The sequence below is a fragment of the Podarcis melisellensis genome (assembly GCF_964234715.1).
Source record: "Podarcis melisellensis genome assembly, chromosome: 13".
In the NCBI taxonomy this organism is placed as follows: domain Eukaryota; kingdom Metazoa; phylum Chordata; class Lepidosauria; order Squamata; family Lacertidae; genus Podarcis; species Podarcis melisellensis.
The window spans coordinates 32,027,335-32,046,079 of NC_138545.1; the positions used below are offsets into that span (position 1 = coordinate 32,027,335).

Consider the following 18,745-nt stretch of genomic DNA (forward strand, 5'->3'; position numbering starts at 1 on the left):
GATCATTTCAAAGCTATTAGCAGTCCTCTTAAACTTATCCTTCTGAGAGGAAAACCCCTTTCCTTCAACCTGCAATATACAAAGCATCGCGAGACGTATTTTACATATTACATACATATTTTAATTTAAACAAAATTATTTTGCGTGTTTTCATTCCCATTTTTCTACACGAGTAAACAGCATTCATCTTTTCTTTTTTTCAATCTCTGTTTTCAGTAGGAACAGAGGTCACATTTCCCCTTTTCCCACCGCACCTTGATTCTCCTTTTCAAGTAGCCCGATACCTGCGGAACTACATCACCCAGCATGCAACTGGTGGCAGGGGGAGGGGCTGCGTAGCAACCTCCAGCCAATAGCCACACCAGAACCCCTATCCTACACATGCGCAGTGGCGCCCACGCGCCCACGCCGCCTCGGAGGGGTCCCGGGCATCATGGCGGAGCCGGAGGTCTCATCGCAAGCTAGCCGGGCCCCGCAGGCTAGCGCTCCCTCCGTCTCCACAGTGTCTGCGGCCACGGCTCCGCCGGTAGTGGGAGGAGGCGGAGCCGGAGGAAGCAGCAGCGATCCGGTTCGCCCGGGGTTGAGCCAGCAGCAGCGCGCGAGCCAGCGTAAGGCGCATGCGCGGAGCTTCCCGCGGGCAAAGAAGCTGGAAAAGCTAGGGGTGTTCTCAGCCTGCAAGGTACGGGGGCCCGGAGGGATCAAAAGACTGGGAATTCCTCCCGGCTACGTGGTCCAGCCATAGCTGCATCCTTTCTCTAGACCAGAAAAGATGTTGCAGACATAGAAGCTGTATTTGTTTGTCCGGGATGTTCGTTTACGTTTTTAATCGCCCATATCCCGGAATTCTATGGGCAAATGGCAACAGTTGGAAATAAAATGTTTTTGGATGTAAGAAGCTGCCTAACAAACCATGTGGTCCACACTGTCTGTTCTGATTTTCTGGTAATGGGCCTCCATGGTTTAAGGCAAGGTCTTTTGGATGATGCCTGCCTGAAATCTATTGCCTGTTGATGCCAGGGTGTGAACCTGTTTATTATATTTTGCTCAGCTATAGCCCCATTTTAATAATAATAATACAGTAATTATTATAATATGCATGTTTAGAAAACAATCATGAAATGAATCTTGAAATGTGTAGTATCTCTAGCTCAGTTGGTAGAGCATGATACTCTTAATCTCAGGGTTATGAGTTTGAGCCCCACGTTGAGCAAAAGATTTCTGCATTGCAAGGGGTTGAATTAAATGATACTTGTTTTCCCTTCCAACTCTTCTAAAGACTTGTATCTGCCCCACCTGAAAGAGCAGTACTGAGCTTTATGGCACGAAGCATGCCGTTGGTCATAGCTGTTAATTCTAATCATGAAATTCATTTCCACAAAAAGTGAAGCTATTGCAGCACTTCCAGTTGTGGTCAGTGCTATTCCAAATCATGAGTGGCCCCACTGAAGTTAATGGGCATGACTGACTAGGATTCATTCATTTCAGTAGGTCTACTCTTGAGTAGGAATAGCATTGGATACAACCCATTATGCCTGATCTAGTACTAAATATGTGGATGAATCAAAGGAATCAGTATCTGGAGCTTGGTAATTGTGAGTGATGAAATGGAACTTGGCTTTTTCAGCTTCCCACTTCTGGTAGTTGTGCATCTCTGCTCAAGGATTCCCGTGTCCCCTTTCTGCAGTCAGGCAGATGAAGTCATTCCCACTGTATCTTTGCAAACCTCCTTTTGCAGTCATTTGCAGCAGCATAGTGATATGTGTGGGAAGGGACTGTGCATTCCGTAACAGGCACCACATAGAATGGCTCTGTTTTGCCTTAAAACAATGAGGGAACCGATTAAGTTGCATAAACATTTTTGCATCCCCGCCTCCCCATTTTTAGTGGCTGTGATTTTATGGGAAGCAAAAATGGACACAGAAAGAGGGAGGAAACACATTCCCATTGCCTTGGCCACCTGAGCCAACTCTCCTCTGTGCTGCGGCAGTTCAGCACACTGAAGCGGCAAGTGTCTGCTCAGACGCTCATCCAAGTATATAGGTCCTGCCTGTCTGCACTGTGTTGCTGTCTGTGGGGTGCATGCTGCACCTGCCAAAGCACATTCTGGCACAACTGGAGTCTGATAGGGGCTTCAGAGAGATGCCATTGCATCTCTGTTTACTCATACTGGTCTCAATAAATGGTCAAATCTGACTAGCTCTATGATATGTCATCATGTCTGCTGCAATAAATTTCTGATTGGATAGGACCTCTCAGTGAAGGGAAAAGAGGTAGCTCTGTACGTTAAATAAAAAAAAAAAATGGTGCAGAACCAGATCAGTAGAAAAATGGCTGTAAACAGCCAGGAAAAATGAAGACAAAAGGGGGTGAAGTTTGGTGTGTTCCCCCCTAAACCCACTCCAGGGTACATTTCACATCCCTTGAAAGCACATTTTATTTTTGCCTTAAACATGCCTGAGTGAAAATTCAGCATGGCTCTGCTTTTATTAAAGCAGCTTTTTGCCTGTAACATATTAGTTATGGTGTTCATGGATGTGAGCGTTGCCCCAGTTTTTTCTACACATAGCAGCCTTGCTCTCTCTCTCTCTTTCTCCCCACTCCTCCAGGCTAATGACTCTTGCAAATGCAATGGGTGGAAGAACCCAAACCCTCCCACAGCCCCCCGTATGGACCTGCAGCAGACGGTCACCAACCTCAGTGAGCCCTGCCGTAGCTGTGGGCACACGCTAGGTAACTCAGCAAGCCTCTCTCTCTCTCTCTCTCTCTCTCGCTCGCTGTTTTATTCCCAGCACTTGGGAGTCGGGAAGAGGACTTCCCCATCAAGTCTACCAGCAGCAGAAGTGATGCTGTACTGTGAAAAATGCCCTTCTCCTCTGTCATATATGAAGCATCCTTTATTAGTTCTAATAATAAAGGATTAGCATCCTTTATTAGTTCTGGTGGAAACATGTTTTTGCCCAGGCTTTCCCTGACCCATAAGATTGGACCCTGTTACTTCTGAATGCCTTCTTTTGACCGTTCCTACTTTTATTTGTTTATTAGTATTTATTTTGACAGTTTATATACAGTACTGCTTAGTTATGATTGTCTCTAAGCAGTGTACAAAAAAACCTTCTTTTTTTAAAAAAGGGTAGGGACCGTGTCCCTGCTTTCTTCACCCACCAATCCCACTTATTTTCCCCATGGTGTGCAAAATCCCCACTCCCCCACCATCACCCCACTATCCTTATGATGAACTGCTACGTAGCAGCATCCTTACATTTGTATTATATAGGTAAAAGGTAAAGGTACCCCTGCCCGTACGGGCCAGTCTTGACAGACTCTGGGGTTGTGCGCCCATCTCACTTAAGAGGCATGGGGCCAGCGCTGTCCGCAGACACTTCCGGGTCACATGGCCAGCGTGACATCGCTGCTCTGGCGAGCCAGAGCTGCACACGGAAACACCGTTTACCTTCCCGCTGGTAAGCGGTCCCTATTTATCTACTTGCACCCGGAGGTGCTTTCGAACTGCTAGGTTGGCAGGCGCTGGGACCGAGCAGCGGGAGCGCACCCCGCAGCAGGGATTCGAACCGCCAACCTTTTGATCGGCAAGTCCTAGGCGCTGAGGCTTTAACCCACAGCGCCACCTGTGTCCCCTTGTATTATATAGTAAGGTAAAAAAGAAAGAGCTCCTGTTCTTTTGGTGCCAAATTCCATATTGGATATCAGACTTTATTTGGTGGTTATTTTTTAAAAAATGAAAACAGTTTGTTTCATTTTTATCTCAGTCTGTCTCCATCAAACTCAGGCCAGTGGACGGTAGTTCCCCCTTTCATTTTATATTCACAACAACCCTATGAAGTAGGTTAGAATGAGAGGCAGCGACTGACTCAAAAGTCATCCAGTGTGTTTTGTGACTGAACTCACTGCCCTCTGTCCTACTTTAATAATCTGACCACAATACTATACAACAGGGGTGGACAATGAGTGGTGTTCAAATGTTTGTGTGTATCAACTTTTGTGACAGCTATACCCTGTACTTTAGCCAAAAGAAGTCTCTCACAGAGATCATTACTATTATGGTCCTGGCATTGCTCACAGGACCAAAACGGGACCAAAAACTTCTAGGGTGGCCAGGTGTGGTTTTCCAGGCCTTGAGACTCCCTTAGGTCACACCCCTCACCAGTCCTGCTCTACACCCTCCTTGCCTGCTTTGCTTCTCTGAAATGTGGCCTTGAATTCTTGAATTCCCTGAGTGGAAGTGTGTGTGTGTATGTTGAAATCTCTGGTTGCTGGCATGTATTGTACTGTACAAAGGTAAGAGTTGCATCCATTGCTTAGATTTCATTTGCCTTTAGGCACACCCACTGCTGGCATGTGGCTCCCAGAATGTTGCCTGCAATGGAATGTGGCCCTCAGGATGGACAAGTTTCTAAAACTGAGTTTCCTGAAGTTGGGTCTCCAGCTATTTTTGGACTACAGTTCCCATCATCCCTGACCATCGGTCCTGCTAGCTAGGGATGATGGGAGTTATAGTCCAAAAAAACCCCAGCTGGAGACCCAAGCTTGGGAAACCCTGTTCTAAAAAGACATGACGTGAAGAAAAGGGAATGGGGGTAGGAGGAGGCCAATAGGAGTTGTAGGCCAGCAACAGCTGGAGGGTCACAGGTCCCCCCTCCCTCCTGGAGAGAATCTTGCACACAGCAGACCTATATAATGTAGATAAGCCCCACCAGTTGCTAGATAAAGAGAGTGTCTGGATGGTGGCGGGGTGGGAGGTGGAGGGATGATGAGCCTTCGTTGTGCTCCATCCCATTTGGGTTAGACCATGACCTGATTTCTCTCACCTGCCCTCAGCTGACCATGTGTCTCACCTGGAGAATGTCTCTGAGGAAGAGATCAATCGGCTTCTGGGGATGGTAGTAGATGTGGAGAACCTTTTCATGTCAGTGCACAAGGAAGAGGACACAGACACCAAGCAAGTTTATTTCTACCTGTTTAAGGTGAGCTCAAAGAGGAATAGTGCATTGCAAAATGTCCACAGTGGTGGTTGGGGGTTTTCTGGTGGGGAGAGCAGAAACTCAGATAAATACGAGGAAGTTCTCAAGATCTTTTAAGTGGCTATTTCACATCAATGCTTTGGTTGTTGGTTTTTTAACTTTTTTTAACTTAACATTTATTATTTGTTTTCAAGAAATACACACAGAAACAAACATTGTACACATAAGCTTGGAGTAAGATGATGTTTTATGGATCTGTTGTTGATTTTATCCTTATATGTTGTACTACGCCTTGCTGTATTTTTATGAAAATGTAGATTATAAATTAGTAAATGAAATAATAGCAAGAGTGCTCCTAGAATACATAAAGTATAGAAAGGAGACTGCAGCCACCGCCCTTGCAATGTGTCCATGCAGTTCTGCAGATCATCTCGGGCGAGTGCAGCTTTTGTTTCAGAGGGTGTGGACTTGCGAAGATGGTTGCATGAGCTTTCTGTCATGATACCATTTTACATTTGCTCAAGATCCTGTGCCTTCCACTCCCCTGCCCCCAACTTTGTTGCTCTTTTGTTTTCCTTGTCATATTAATTCCCATATTTCCTTGTCTGCTTTATTGTGACAATAGTTGGTTCTGAAATACTAATGCAGAAATAACTGGAGACCAGTGGGGGAAAGTGTGGGAGCATAGGAAGATGTCTTGTGTTGAGCCAGACCACCGGTCCCTTGAGTTTAGTATTGTCTATGTCAAGGCTGGGGAGCCTATGGCTTGCCAGTTGGTGTTGGGCTACCATCCGGTCATCTCTGACCATTGGACATGCTAGCTGGGGCTGCTAGGAGTTGGAGCCCAGAAGCACCTAGAGAGCACAGGTTCCCCAGCACTGGCTGGCAGCAGGTCTCCAATTTTTCCCGGGCCTACCAGGAGATGCCAGGGTTTGAACTTGCGATGCGCTGGTATGGACTTGTTGTGCACCTTAGATGGAAGCCATTCTGAACAGATTGTGGGCACCCCATATACCTTGGAACATCTTAGACAGAACTAGTAAAACCATCTCAAGGAGCTCACGAGCAGGATTTGAAATAGGAGCGACAGAAGGAATAGAAGAATAGAAGAATACCAACGTGTTGGTATAAGAGAGAGAAGGTATTGTACAGCAGGGGGGAGGAATTAAAACACCACGGAAAATGGAGTGGGAAGTCGAGAAAATATAAATTTATTAGGTATTGAAGTATATATGACAAACTTTTGAAAATTCAATAAAAAATTATTACAAAGAAAAAACCTACAAGGAAATAATGGGTGATTCCCCCCTTTTTCCCCTTGAGATTGAAACAATTTCTTTCCCCCCTCTCCACAGCTCCTAAGGAAATGCATCCTACAGATGAGCCGCCCAGTTGTTGAGGGCTCACTCGGAAGCCCCCCTTTTGAAAAACCAAACATTGAACAGGTAAAAAGATGCCTTGAGAGATGTAAAATGCCAGGGTGCATCTAAAACACATATTTGGCTCCCTGTGCCTAGAAAAAAAAGGCTGTATTCCCCTCGCAGAGCTACAATTATCAGAGTAGTTTAATTAATCCCTCTTCACTGGGAACTGTGGGAATGGTTGCTCTGTGAGGGAACTAGGGGGCCTCCCAACAACTTTATAAATCATAATAATTTGGCGGGTAGGGCTCAGATGGCAACCCAGTATGCCAGAGACCCCACAGAAGTGTAAGGCTGCTATAGCTTACCTGGCCTTCTGTTCTCCCTCTCAGGGCGTCTTAAACTTTGTGCAGTACAAGTTCAGCCACCTGCCCCCTAAGGAGCGACAGACCATGTTTGAGTTGTCGAAGATGTTCCTTCTGTGCCTAAACTACTGGAAGCTGGAAACGCCGTCTCAGTTCCGCCAGCGCTCACAAAATGATGATGTGGCAACGTACAAGGTTAACTACACCAGGTGAGTTGGGGGAAGCAAAGAAAACAGAGCCCAAGTCTTAACTTGTGTCGGGAAGTTTTTAATGTTTGATGTTTTATTATGTTTTTATATGTGCTGGAAGCCACTCAGAATAGCTGGGGAAATCTAGCTAGATGGACGAGGTATAAATAAAATAAAATAAAATAACAACTATTATTATTATTATTATTATTATTATTATTATTATTATTATTATTATCAGGGCTAATCTCCAATGACTCATTTGCATTGTCAAGTGTGGTTTGGTGACTTATTGATAAAGATGAATACCTCTGGGCAATTGCATTTCCATATTTCCTGAATAACTACAGCAAAACAACAACAACGCCTCAGTGCTTCTCAGATGGGAGCCAGAGGTGAAGGGAGGGAGCTGAACCTGCAGCAAGCAGAGTCAATTTTCATTCACCAGTGGAAGAAGTCATAGCGACTGCCCAAACTCTGCTGCCCTAATCATGAACGCTGCAGGGGAGTACAGTTGTACCTTGGCTCCCAAACACCTTGGGGGTCAAACGTTTCGGCTCCTGAACGATCGAAACCCGGAAGTGAGTGTTCTGGTTTTCGAACGTTCTTTTGGAACGGCGGGACATCCACAGCTTCTGATTGGCTGCAAGAGCTTCCTGCAGCCAATCAGAAGCCGTGCTTTGGTCTTCAAACATTTGGAAGTCAAACAGACTTCAGGAATGGATTCTGTTCAACTTCCGAGGTACGACTGTATATGGGACATTCTGACCTCAGCAAATTTTCTTCTCCCTCTGGCCGCCTACCCCCGTTGGCTGATTTTTAAGAGGGCATCTGAGATGGCCTGTACTCGTTCTCCACCCAAGACGGTGCTGGATTGGTCCCCTAGTCCACACAGGCAGAGAGTGAATGGAGGACTGCATTGATTCAGTTGTATGTCAGGATTCTGCCCATTCACCTGGAGGCATGTGCGCTTGGGGAGGTAGAGGAGGTTTTCGAGGAAACCCAAGTTCAGAAAGAAAATGTTGGGAAACGCTGCTGTGACCTAATAATCCCATTTCCCCCTGTTGCGCTAATAAGTCCTCTCTGCCTGTGATATCTCTCTGGCCTTCCCTCACCCTAGGTGGCTGTGCTATTGCCACGTCCCCCAAAGCTGTGACAGCCTCCCACGGTACGAAACTACCCAGGTGTTTGGGCGCAACCTCCTCAAGTCCACTTTCACGGTGACTCGCCGGCAGCTGCTGGAGAAGTTCCGCGTGGAGAAGGACAAGCTGGTACCAGAGAAACGGACCCTCATCCTCACCCACTTCCCCAAGTAAGGCCAGTTCCATGAAGCTACAGGAAAGGGGGCCATGCAGCTGTAGCGGGTTGTGGTACCATTGTTGGTACCCAATTTAAAATAGGCCCATTGAAATTAATAGATTTAGTTGGATACAACACTTTGGGTGCAAAATGGCAGCTCTGATGAGTCTGAAGGCATATTTCCCTCACAGAGTTATAATTCCCAGAGTTCCTTGGGAAAAGGGGTTGATGGATAAACTGCTCTGAGAATCGTAGCTGTTTAAAGTGGTGTGACACTGACGGGGTGCCAACTATAAGGGGCTCTGGGTACCCGAGCCCCCACAAAATTCTTGTGAGTGCTCAGCACCCACACTGCAGGACCCCCAACACAACGTTTGGTGCCTTGGAAAACACCGGAAGTCATGTCTGAGGTCTCAGAACGTGACTTCTGGTGCCACCGGAAGTCAGGTTCCAAGGCCAGGGGGCGCACATGATGTCATGTTGCAGCATGACATCATGGGCACCCATAACCTGGGGTCCAAGTCGGCTCCCCTGGGCACTAATATAAATGTACACCACAGATGAGGCCTAAATCTGGTGTAGGATTGGCCAGCCCCAATTTCTCACTCACTTTCATGATACTTTGGCTCCAACTCATCCATGGGATTATTCTTTGGTGACTTGGTGTCCTCTTTTGACACCAAGTGAAAAAATGTGAGAATGGAGGCTTGAGGGAGACTCACTCACAGCTACATAAGGTTAAGCATCGTCTCCATTTTTAAAAGGTGGGGGTTTTAACCCAGGTGGGATTTGTGGGACGCAGGTAGCGCTGTGGGTTAAACCACTGAGCCTAGGGCTTGCCGATCAGAAGGTCGCGGTTCGAATCCCCGCAATGGGGTGAGCTCCCGTTGCGCAGTCCTTGCTCTTGCCAACCTAGCAGTTCGAAAGCACGTCAAAGTGCAAGTAGATAAATAGGTACCACTCCGGCGGGAAGGTAAACGGCCTTTCCGTGTGCTGCTCTGGTTCGCCAGAAGTGGCTTAGTCATGCTGGCCACATGACCTGGAAGCTGTACGCCGGCTCCCTCAGCCAGTAAAGCGAGATGAGCTCCGCAACCCCAGAGTCGGTCACAACTGGACCTAATGGTCAGGGGTCCCTTTACCTTTACCTAAAGCTTGAAGACTCGGCCCCCACTGCATTGACACTGGGGTTCACGAGACTCCTGTATATGTTTTGCCCTGCTGATTCCCCTCCATTTCTCCCTGCCCAGGTTTCTATCAATGCTCGAGGAAGAAATCTATGGGGAGAGCTCACCAATCTGGGAGGCCGACTTTACTATGCCGGCGTCAGAAGGAACCCCACTCGTTCCCCGGCCAGGTATGTATCTCTTGGAACCCTTTTTTGGCAGCCTTCTGTCCTCATGCAAATCTGTGACACAGCCTTAAGCCGGTCATCTCTGACTTGCAGGAGCTCTCCAAAGTGTCAGGCAGGGGTCTTGCCCAGTCTTGCTACCCAAGGTTGTTTTAAATGGTGGTTTGTACGTGGGGCCTGCTGCAATCAAAAGGGGGGGGGGAACCTGTAGGTCTGCTCTGACTAGGACTGGCATTGGCTACAACCCATAAATTCCCAATCAACTTTCTACTGATTGGGCTGTGTGGATTGTGCTCTCTGTTCCCTATTCATTTTGTCTCAAGATCCTGAACATCCACATTACAGCAGTCCAATAAGCATTTATAAACGACGGTTGTGGGTTTAGCTTTTTTTAAAGATCCAGTCATACTCCTAGCACTGTAGGAGTTCCTGAAGCACTCAAAGCTGATGGTCCTTAGACAGACACCCAAAGGTAGCATGACTGGAGATGGTTGCAATTCAGCACTCGTGGGTGGGTGCTATCTAAACCTCAGTAAAAAGGGGTAACCCATGCATGCCACCCTGAGCCCCTTAAAATGAGATAAAAATAAAGGTATTACGGTGTAAGTTGGCTGCTTGTTGTGGCTATATGTTATGTACCTGAGGCAGGTGTGGGTGGGTCAGACAATTCCTCCTTCATTTTCTGTTGCAGCTGCTTCGTCTCTTAATAGGGCTGTGTGTTCTTGTTTTTTCCCCATGCAGCAATCAGCACTGTTCCTGCAGCCAGCACTCCGCTCTTCAGCAAATCTCTCAGCTGCAGTTCCTCCTTGGCTTCTATTAACCTGGATGGCAGCTCATTGGATTCTGTGCCAGGTAAAGCCTGTAGTGTAGACTTATCTGGAGAATGTCCAAGCCAAACATCTTCAGCGAAGGGCTTAATAATAAGCCCTTGCTAGGAGACATCTGTTTTTCCCTTTGCAAAAGAGTTTCTTGAACAACCAACTCAGAAGGTTTTGTACTGAATTAAAAGCCGTTGGTTCATCCCTAGCCTCCTTGACCCTGGGGGCACAGCTGGAAATCCAAGAAACATGAAAATAAATCCTGTTAGATCAGGAAAATGCCCCAACTAGTCCAGCATTCTGTTCTCACAGTGGCCAACCATTAATAATTATAATAATAATAAATAATTTATTATTTATACCCCGCCCATATGGCTGAGTTTCCTCAGCCACTCTGGGCGGCTCCCAATCAAGCGTTAAAAACAATACAGCGTTAAATATTAAAAACTTCCCTGAACAGGGCTGCCTTCAGATGTCTTTTAAAGATAGGATAGCTGCTTATTTCCTTCAAATCTGAAGGGAGGGTGTTCCACAGGGTGGGCGCCACTACCAAGAAGGCCCTCTGCCTGGTTCCCTGTAACCTCACTTCTCGCAATGAGGAAACCGCCAGAAGGCCCTCGGCGCTAGATCTCAATGTCTGGGCTGAACGATGGAGGTGGATGTGCTCTTTCAGGTATACAGGACCAAGATGCCTTTGCGAAGCCTGCATGGACAAATTGAGTGTAACAGCACTCCACACTTGAAGATTCCCAGTAACCGGCATTCAGAAGCATACTGCCTCCAGCTAGTTGTGAAATACCCATTTTGCAGAAGAAAAACTGAGGATGCTCAGAAGCCACCCACCCACTCTCCAGTGAGAGGCAAACCACCAACACGCTCCAAATAAATAAAACACAGACAAAAGAAAACAGGCAACACCCCCAACCAAAAAACCCTCCTTTTTATAAATATAGATAAAGAAACATTGGGAAGGGGGCCCTGGTAGGCATCTTCTAAGGGAGCTGTGGTGCCCATGAGGGCCAGGTTTTGGAACCCAGCTCCACAAGTATTGTTTTACTCGCAATCCATTCATAAGCTATATTTAACCGTGTCTTAAATTTGACACTGTAGCTCAAAGCCACCTGTCACGTAGGAGTAAAACCCAGAATCAGATTTATGCATATGCTGTTTGTTAAAATAGAGTGAGAAGTTAACGTTTCTGAGAGTTACATCAATCACTTCAGCCTACTATAATTTTTTTGGCATAGGCATAGATAGAGCCTGAGGCCTCGTTCCTTTTCCCTGTCGCACAGGTGAGAAGAGGAAGCTTCCAGAGAGCCTGACGCTGGAGGATGCGAAGCGGATTCGCGTGCTGGGTGACATCCCCATGGAGCTCGTAAACGAAGTGATGTTGACTATCACAGATCCAGCAGCCATGCTGGGCCCTGAGGTATGGCAAGCAGGAGGGGCATAAAGGAGTGGATATTCACCAACTTTTGGGGAATCAATTTTTAGCCTGAGGGACATGTTCTTTTTAGGGGCAACATTTCAGGTTTCATAGGCTGCTGCTGGACAGGGCCAAAGGCAAAAGTGAGCAGATCAGTGAACGTAAATTTTACCTTTGTGCAGCAGGCTAGTTTTTTGCCCGCACTCAACTCCTCTTTCTCCTCCATGCCATGACACATTCCAGCTAGACAAAAAACGTCTGAGAAGGGTACAGGCCCCTCAGCAAGGGGTGTGGCCTGGGAAGAGTCTGTGTGGCGAATAGAAAGGCTTAGTAAGGCACATTTGGCACAGAATACAGCAAACCAATCTCAGCAGTTGTCACACTAATTGTATGGTTCAGTTCCGGCCCGCTGCATGAACCCAAGCAGATCTTCAGCCCCAAGTACTCATAGAACTTTAGGGAGAGACTTCCTAGGTTGAGACACATGAAATAACATTATCTTGAACTAGTGGCTTTTTTGGTTAAAAACAACAAGAGGTTCTGCTCCTCGTACACCAGCATGGTGTAGTGGTTAAGAGCGGTGGACTCGTAATCTGGTGAACTGGGTTCCTCCACATGCAGCTGCTGGGTGACCTGGGTGACACTTCACTGAAGTCTCTCAGCCTCACTCACCTCACAGAGTGTTTGTTGTAGGGGAGGAAAGGAAAGGAGATTGTTAGCCGCTTTGAGACTCCTTAAGGGGAGAGAAAGGCAGAATATCAAGTCCGAACGCTTCTTCATCATCATCATACGTGGAGGAAACCTAAGAATGATAATACACACACAGTGTAGCATAATGAAATAGAAAAAGCATATCAAGCATTCCTTGGCTAATTAAAGCTTGGTGTTGCCTTCGATTTGCATTCCAATCCCCATACACTTCCCAAAGATTCAAGGAAAACAATTTTTGCTGACCTTATCTTCCCTTAATTAGTTTTTAACGCCTTCCAAGTTGTTGTTTTTTTCCAGGTAGGCAAAGCCATGAGTCAGGTCACAAGTTAATCCCTTCATCCACAGACCACATAAAGGTTTTATTTTTATTTTTTTAATATAATGCTCCATTTCCTTCAGACCTTGCATGTTAGCATTAACAAGTTCTACCAGTGTTCTGTTTTTCCTTCGCTCCCAGACCAGCCTGCTCTCCGCCAATGCAGCCCGGGATGAGACGGCCCGCCTAGAGGAGCGCCGCGGCATCATCGAATTCCATGTCATCGGCAACTCGCTCTCGCAGAAATCCAACAAGAAGATTCTCATGTGGCTGGTTGGGCTGCAGAATGTATTTTCACACCAGCTGCCTCGAATGCCCAAGGAGTACATTACCCGTCTGGTTTTTGATCCGTAAGTTGAGCAACGGCCCTGGTTTGTCAATGGTTGCGGGTAGGAACAGGTGTGTCATAAGACAGGTGCTGTATTAACACCACAACACTAAACCCCCCACTCCAACCCTGAGTCTTTAGAATTGGGAAAACTTAAAAATCAGTGCAGATTTATCGAGTAAAGACTCGAAGAATATGAACGTAGGGACTTGTTTCCAGAACTTTCAACAAAAGGTTTGCTGCCAAATTAGGATGTGAGCTGAGCCTCTGTTCAACAGCTTAGTCCAGTGGTTTTCAACCAGTGTGCCATGGCCCCCTGGGGTGCCTTGAATGATGGTCAGGGGTGCCGCGGGCAACACTGGCCTCTGTGCCTCTTTCCTTCCCTCCCTCCTGTGATGCCCTCTTGCATCTCCCAAAGGCTTGCACAGCAGTTCGTTGCAGCAGCCCTGGCTACAAGCTCCCCAGATGAACAGTGCCTCTGGGGCTGGCCAGGGGGTGCTTCCCAGGCCCCTGTGGGGCAGTGTGAGGAGGCCTCTCTCCTTGGGGCAGGGTGGGCAGCTCAGAGACCAGGGGTGGCAGCTGCGGCTACCCAGAGGACAGCCGGGGGGGGAGGGGAAAGGATGCTGAGGGAACCCTCCACAAGGGAGGGGTGAAGGACCACCAGCTCTGCAGGCAAGGGGTTCCAGAACAGGGCTGATGAGCCCCACTGTTCGGTGCCGCAGAAAGAATGTACAGTGGTACCTCTGGTTGCAAACGGGATCCGTTCTGGAGGCCCGTTCGCAACCTGAACAGAACGCAACCTGCGGGTCACGATTTGCTGCTTCTGCGCCTGTGCGTGACGTCATTTTGCGTGTCTGCTCATGCGGGAGCGGCGAAACCCGGAAGTAACCCATTCCATTACTTCCGGGTCGCCGCAGGACGCAACCTGAAGCAAACGTAACGTGAGGTATGACTGTAGTTGGTCAAGGGAGCTGTGGACTCAAAAAGGCGGACAACCTCTTGCTTAGTCTCTTCTTTCCCCCTCGCTGTACTGTGCAATATCGTTTGTAAGTACAGTGGTACCTTGGGTTATATACGCTTCAGGTTACATACGCTTCAGGTTACAGACAGCGCTACCCCATAAATAGTATCTCGGGTTAAGAACTTTGCTTCAGGATGAGAACAGAAATCGTGGTGCTTCAGGTTAAGAACAGTTTCAGGTTAAGAACCGACCTCCAGAATGAATTAAGTACGTAACCAGAGGTACCACTGTAAGTTGGCCAGACACAGTTCCGTCGCAGCATTCTGTGGTTGACACTTCCCGCTGAAACGCCACCTGATTGACAGAAGAAAACCATGCTTAAACAGAAAAAATAATTGACAATTCCTTTCTTTTAGTGTTCGGCGCAATATATAGCCCAACGCCCAACACTTCTGTTTCCATCTTGACAAAAAGGCTATTTCTAGGTGTTAGAGCAGGGACTCACCATGGCCCCAAGTGGTCAGGAGCAGTAGGGAGTTGCCGAGAGTGGTACCCCAAAAGCATCTCGATGGCCACTGGTTCCCCATCCCTATGTTAGAATGCTTGCGAACATTCTGCAGCAGCTCACTTTTCCTGGGTTGTAGGCAGAGGTGGCCTGCAGGTTTGTTGTGCCATACTGCCAGCAGTGCCTCTCCTGTCTATCAGAATAGGACAGAGGGTTTATCCGCATTCAGGCTTAACCTTGTGTAACAATCATTCCTGCCTCCCTGGATAATTTCAGGTTGTTCAGGTGAAACAGGGAAAACAAAATAAGATCCCTCAAATTTCTAGGATTTTACAAGAGAAGCTCGGACTGTTAAAAGTGTGTGGGGGGGGTTGTTTGCAGATTACAGGCAGTCACTGTTTGTTTGTTGGTTGGTTGGTTGGTTGGTTGGTTGGTTGGTTGGTTGGTTTGATTGATTTATATGCCACCTTTTTCCTCCAAGGAGCTCAAGGTGGTGTCCATTCTTCTCCCCCTCCTCATCTAGTCCCCACAACAACCTTGTGAGGTAGGTTAGGCGGAGAGGCAGTGGCTGGCCCAAGGTCACCCAGTGAGCTTCATGGCCAAGTGGGGGTTTTGAACCCTGGTCTCCCACGTCCTAGTCTAATGCTCTGGCCACAATGCAACACTGCTGTATATCCCTTTATTCAATTCAGTCCAGGAAAGGTATAGATTGGGATGAGAGAATAATGATGCTCAGCATTCACCTCATAGGAATATAGGAAGCTGTCTTATACGGTGCTGAATCAGTCTGTAGGCCCATTTTGCCCAGAATTAGCTATGCTGGCTGGCAACAGCTCTCCTAATATTTCAGACAAGAAATCTTTCCTAGCCCTAGCTGGTGATGCTAGGGTTTGAGCCTGGGGCCTTCTGCACGCAGAACAGATGCCGTGCCTCTGAGCTTACGGCTCCTCTGAAGTCCAGACACTTCCATCCGTTGCTCTGCTTTTCTTCACAGCAAACACAAGACTCTCGCACTGATCAAGGATGGCCGGGTGATCGGCGGCATCTGCTTCCGAATGTTCCCTACCCAGGGGTTCACAGAGATTGTCTTCTGTGCTGTGACGTCCAATGAGCAAGTCAAGGTAGGGTTGCTGGAGGTGGATTGTGTTACAATGTGGGGTGGGTGTGTTTGTGTTATATGTATGTGTGAGTGTACCTGGCCAGGAAGGGCAATAGCCCAAGGCAAGGGGTGGAATTGAGCTCTACAGTAGTATTTGAGATCCTGCAGTCGATCGTAAACAAGTGCAAAGCATCCAGAAAAGTGAGAGCAAATTTAGAAAGCGTTCACCATTCCCCCCCCCCAACTATATTGCTGTCGTCGTTAATAAAGAAGTTGCTCTGTGAATGGAGGGCATATTGGGCAGGAATATGGGGAAAGGGATAGGCCAGAAATGGGTTCCTTCAAATTATTATTATTATTATTATTATTATTATTATTATTATTATTATTATTATCATCATCATTATTACTACTACTACTATTCGTTTGTTTGTTTGTTTGTTTGTTTGTTTAACTTTTAGAAGACATCTGAAGACGGCCCCGTCTAGGGAAGCTTTTTAATGTTTTATTATGTTTTTATATGTGCTGGAAGCCACTCAGAGTGGCTGGGGCAAACCTAGTTAGATGGGAGGGGTACAAATAATGAAGTTATTATGATGATAATTTCATTCCAGAGGACTCCTGAATTATCCAAAAAATGGTTGGGGTGTGTGTGTTTAAATGTCCCGCTCAAGTAAACCACACTGCACTTATATGCATGTTGCGTCTACATACCCGTACAACTGGGACCTGCAGCTTACTGTGTGGCATTCTGCTGTTCAGGATTCCACTCCTTATCCCTTCCTGGTTTTCTTTCCCCAATAGAAAGCATTACTCAGATTATTGCTCAGAAGTATTGCTTTTAGCATGCTCAGTCCACACTGATCTGTTTCCTATCCCGTTCAAGCTTGATAGGTATGTATCTGTCTACCTATTATACTGATACCTCACTTGAGATTCTTAATGCCAGAAGAATAGTAATTTAATTTCCTCAGAATTTTAAAATTTCCCCCTCAGAATTAATTAAAAATCAATGGTAATTTAATGTGCCCATGCTTATGGCATTCACTGTTCCATATTTATTACCTCACTATTGGCCATTACTTACCCCAGAATCAATTTTAAATGGAACTCATTTAATTTTGCCCTGCTTAATGATATTCTGGGTCTTCCTGCATGAATCCTCAAGTCATCAGATTCTTTTCCCCCCAGCGGTTTGCCACTCTCATTATTTCCTCATTCCCTCTTATGTCTCTTTGTAGGGTTATGGGACCCACCTGATGAATCACCTGAAAGAATACCACATCAAGCACAGCATCCTGTACTTCCTCACCTATGCTGATGAATATGCCATTGGCTATTTCAAGAAGCAGGTACTACAGCATTGCTGATGAAGGTTTATTTAGGGCCAGCTTTTGCCTTCATGGTTCCATAAAGAACTCAGAAGTGCCTCTCCAATGGTCTCTGTGACAGGACTTGCAGTGAATTTATAATGGTTATTGCAATCTTGTTCATTCTGTTGTTGAACTGAGGCACTGTCAAGCAATTCCTATGAGGTATATTGTCACATGGTTCTGCTTTGAAACTCAATTTTGTTTGCCAATTGAATTTATTACCGCCTGTAGTTTGATATATTAGGTTGGACCCAGACTTAATCAGTTGTCGTGTTAAAATCAGTAGGACTTAAGTAGTGGCTAATTTGCCCCATTGGTTTCGGTAGAGCAAAAGTGTTGTGCAGCTAACTCAGGCCATATCTGTACTATACATTTAGAGCAGTCACGACTTCCTGGGAACTGTAGTTTGTAAATGGTGAGAGTTGTTAGAAGACCCCTGTTCCCCCTCACAGAGCTACAATTTCTGGAGTTTCTTGAGAAGAGGGATTGAACATTACAACAGTCTGGGAATGGTAGCTTTGTGAGAGGAATAGGGAGTATCCTAACAATTCTAAACATCCTTAACAAACTACAGTTCCCAGGATTCTTAGGGGGCAGCCATGACAGTTTAAAAGTGGTTTAATATTGCTTTAAATGCATAGTGCAGATGGGGCCTTAGCCTGGTTCCAAGCTGTTGTTATGTTGGCTGCATTGACCGTTTTTTTCTGTTAGCTGCTTTTTGGTTTCCTTTTGAGGGAGAGAAGTGGGTGGTTAATATTAAGTGAAATGAGAAAACTGCCACCTGCACCTTTTCATGGCTGGCCTGTGGGATTGGGAAGCTCTTCACAGTTCTGTGCAGAAAGAAGGATCACAGTTGCTCCCCAGAGGACTTTCAACCTAGAACAGAAAGGTGCAAGTCAGGGCTGGCGATTGAGAAGACCCAGTTATTTTTTTGCTTAAAAAAAAAATTATGGGGTGCCAGTACTTGTGGTGTTAAAGTGCTATGGGTACCAACACAAAATGGCTGCCAAGGGCAACAAAAAAAGAGATGGTGATACACCATACTAGTGAGTTCTTCCACATAAAAGAGCTTGTGTAGGACTGTGGGGAGATGAGGCATTCGCTTTGGGGCAGGAGAAGTCCACAGAGCTTTCAAAAGCAAGTCTTTGACTCTGAGTCTGCGAATCTCATACATACAGATGTGAGCTTTGATGTGCTCAACATGTACCAGACTAGGTATGCCTTATCGGTTCTCAATGCCAAAGACAGTGTACATTTTAAAAGTGCATGTGTGAGAGACTTTTTCAGTGGCGCAATGCAGAAGGTGGCTGTTTTGCACAGAGCTAATTGAGCATGCTGGAGCCTTGGCTTTTGAGTCAGCATTCCTTCCTCTTCCATCCTCATAAGGACTAGATATTTCCATTGTGTTGGGGAGGGAAAGAGGGAGCTAGGGTCAAAGCTTTCAGGCGAGAGGTCACCATCTCAGTGCATGAATAGATTTGTGCTTTTCTTTGCTAAGCTGCTATTGTTCGTGTTGTTATTATTATTACAGTGGTACCTCATGTTGTTAATGGAATCCGTTCCGGAGGCCCGTTCGCAACATGAAAATCCCGCAACCTGAAGTGCCGTATCTGTGCAGGTGTGCGGCACAATTTGGCGTTTCTGTGCATGCGCGATTTAGCGCTTCTG

At 46.5% G+C, this 18,745-nt stretch overlaps 1 protein-coding gene across 1 annotated transcript in view; it reads left to right on the plus strand.

Annotated features, from left to right (window-relative positions):
• Positions 1-381: 381 nt before the first annotated feature.
• The window catches only part of KAT2A (lysine acetyltransferase 2A), a gene marked incomplete at its 5' end in the record, with an annotated part of 28,746 nt that continues 10,382 nt past the window's right edge, over positions 382-18,745 (plus strand). The window contains 13 exon segments of the mRNA XM_081885588.1: positions 382-420; positions 422-679; positions 2,607-2,730; positions 4,837-4,982; positions 6,335-6,424; positions 6,733-6,914; positions 8,014-8,205; positions 9,440-9,546; positions 10,282-10,392; positions 11,651-11,787; positions 12,953-13,161; positions 15,600-15,726; positions 16,946-17,056. Of these exon segments, the coding sequence (XP_081741714.1) occupies positions 382-420; positions 422-679; positions 2,607-2,730; positions 4,837-4,982; positions 6,335-6,424; positions 6,733-6,914; positions 8,014-8,205; positions 9,440-9,546; positions 10,282-10,392; positions 11,651-11,787; positions 12,953-13,161; positions 15,600-15,726; positions 16,946-17,056 (1,833 nt within the window).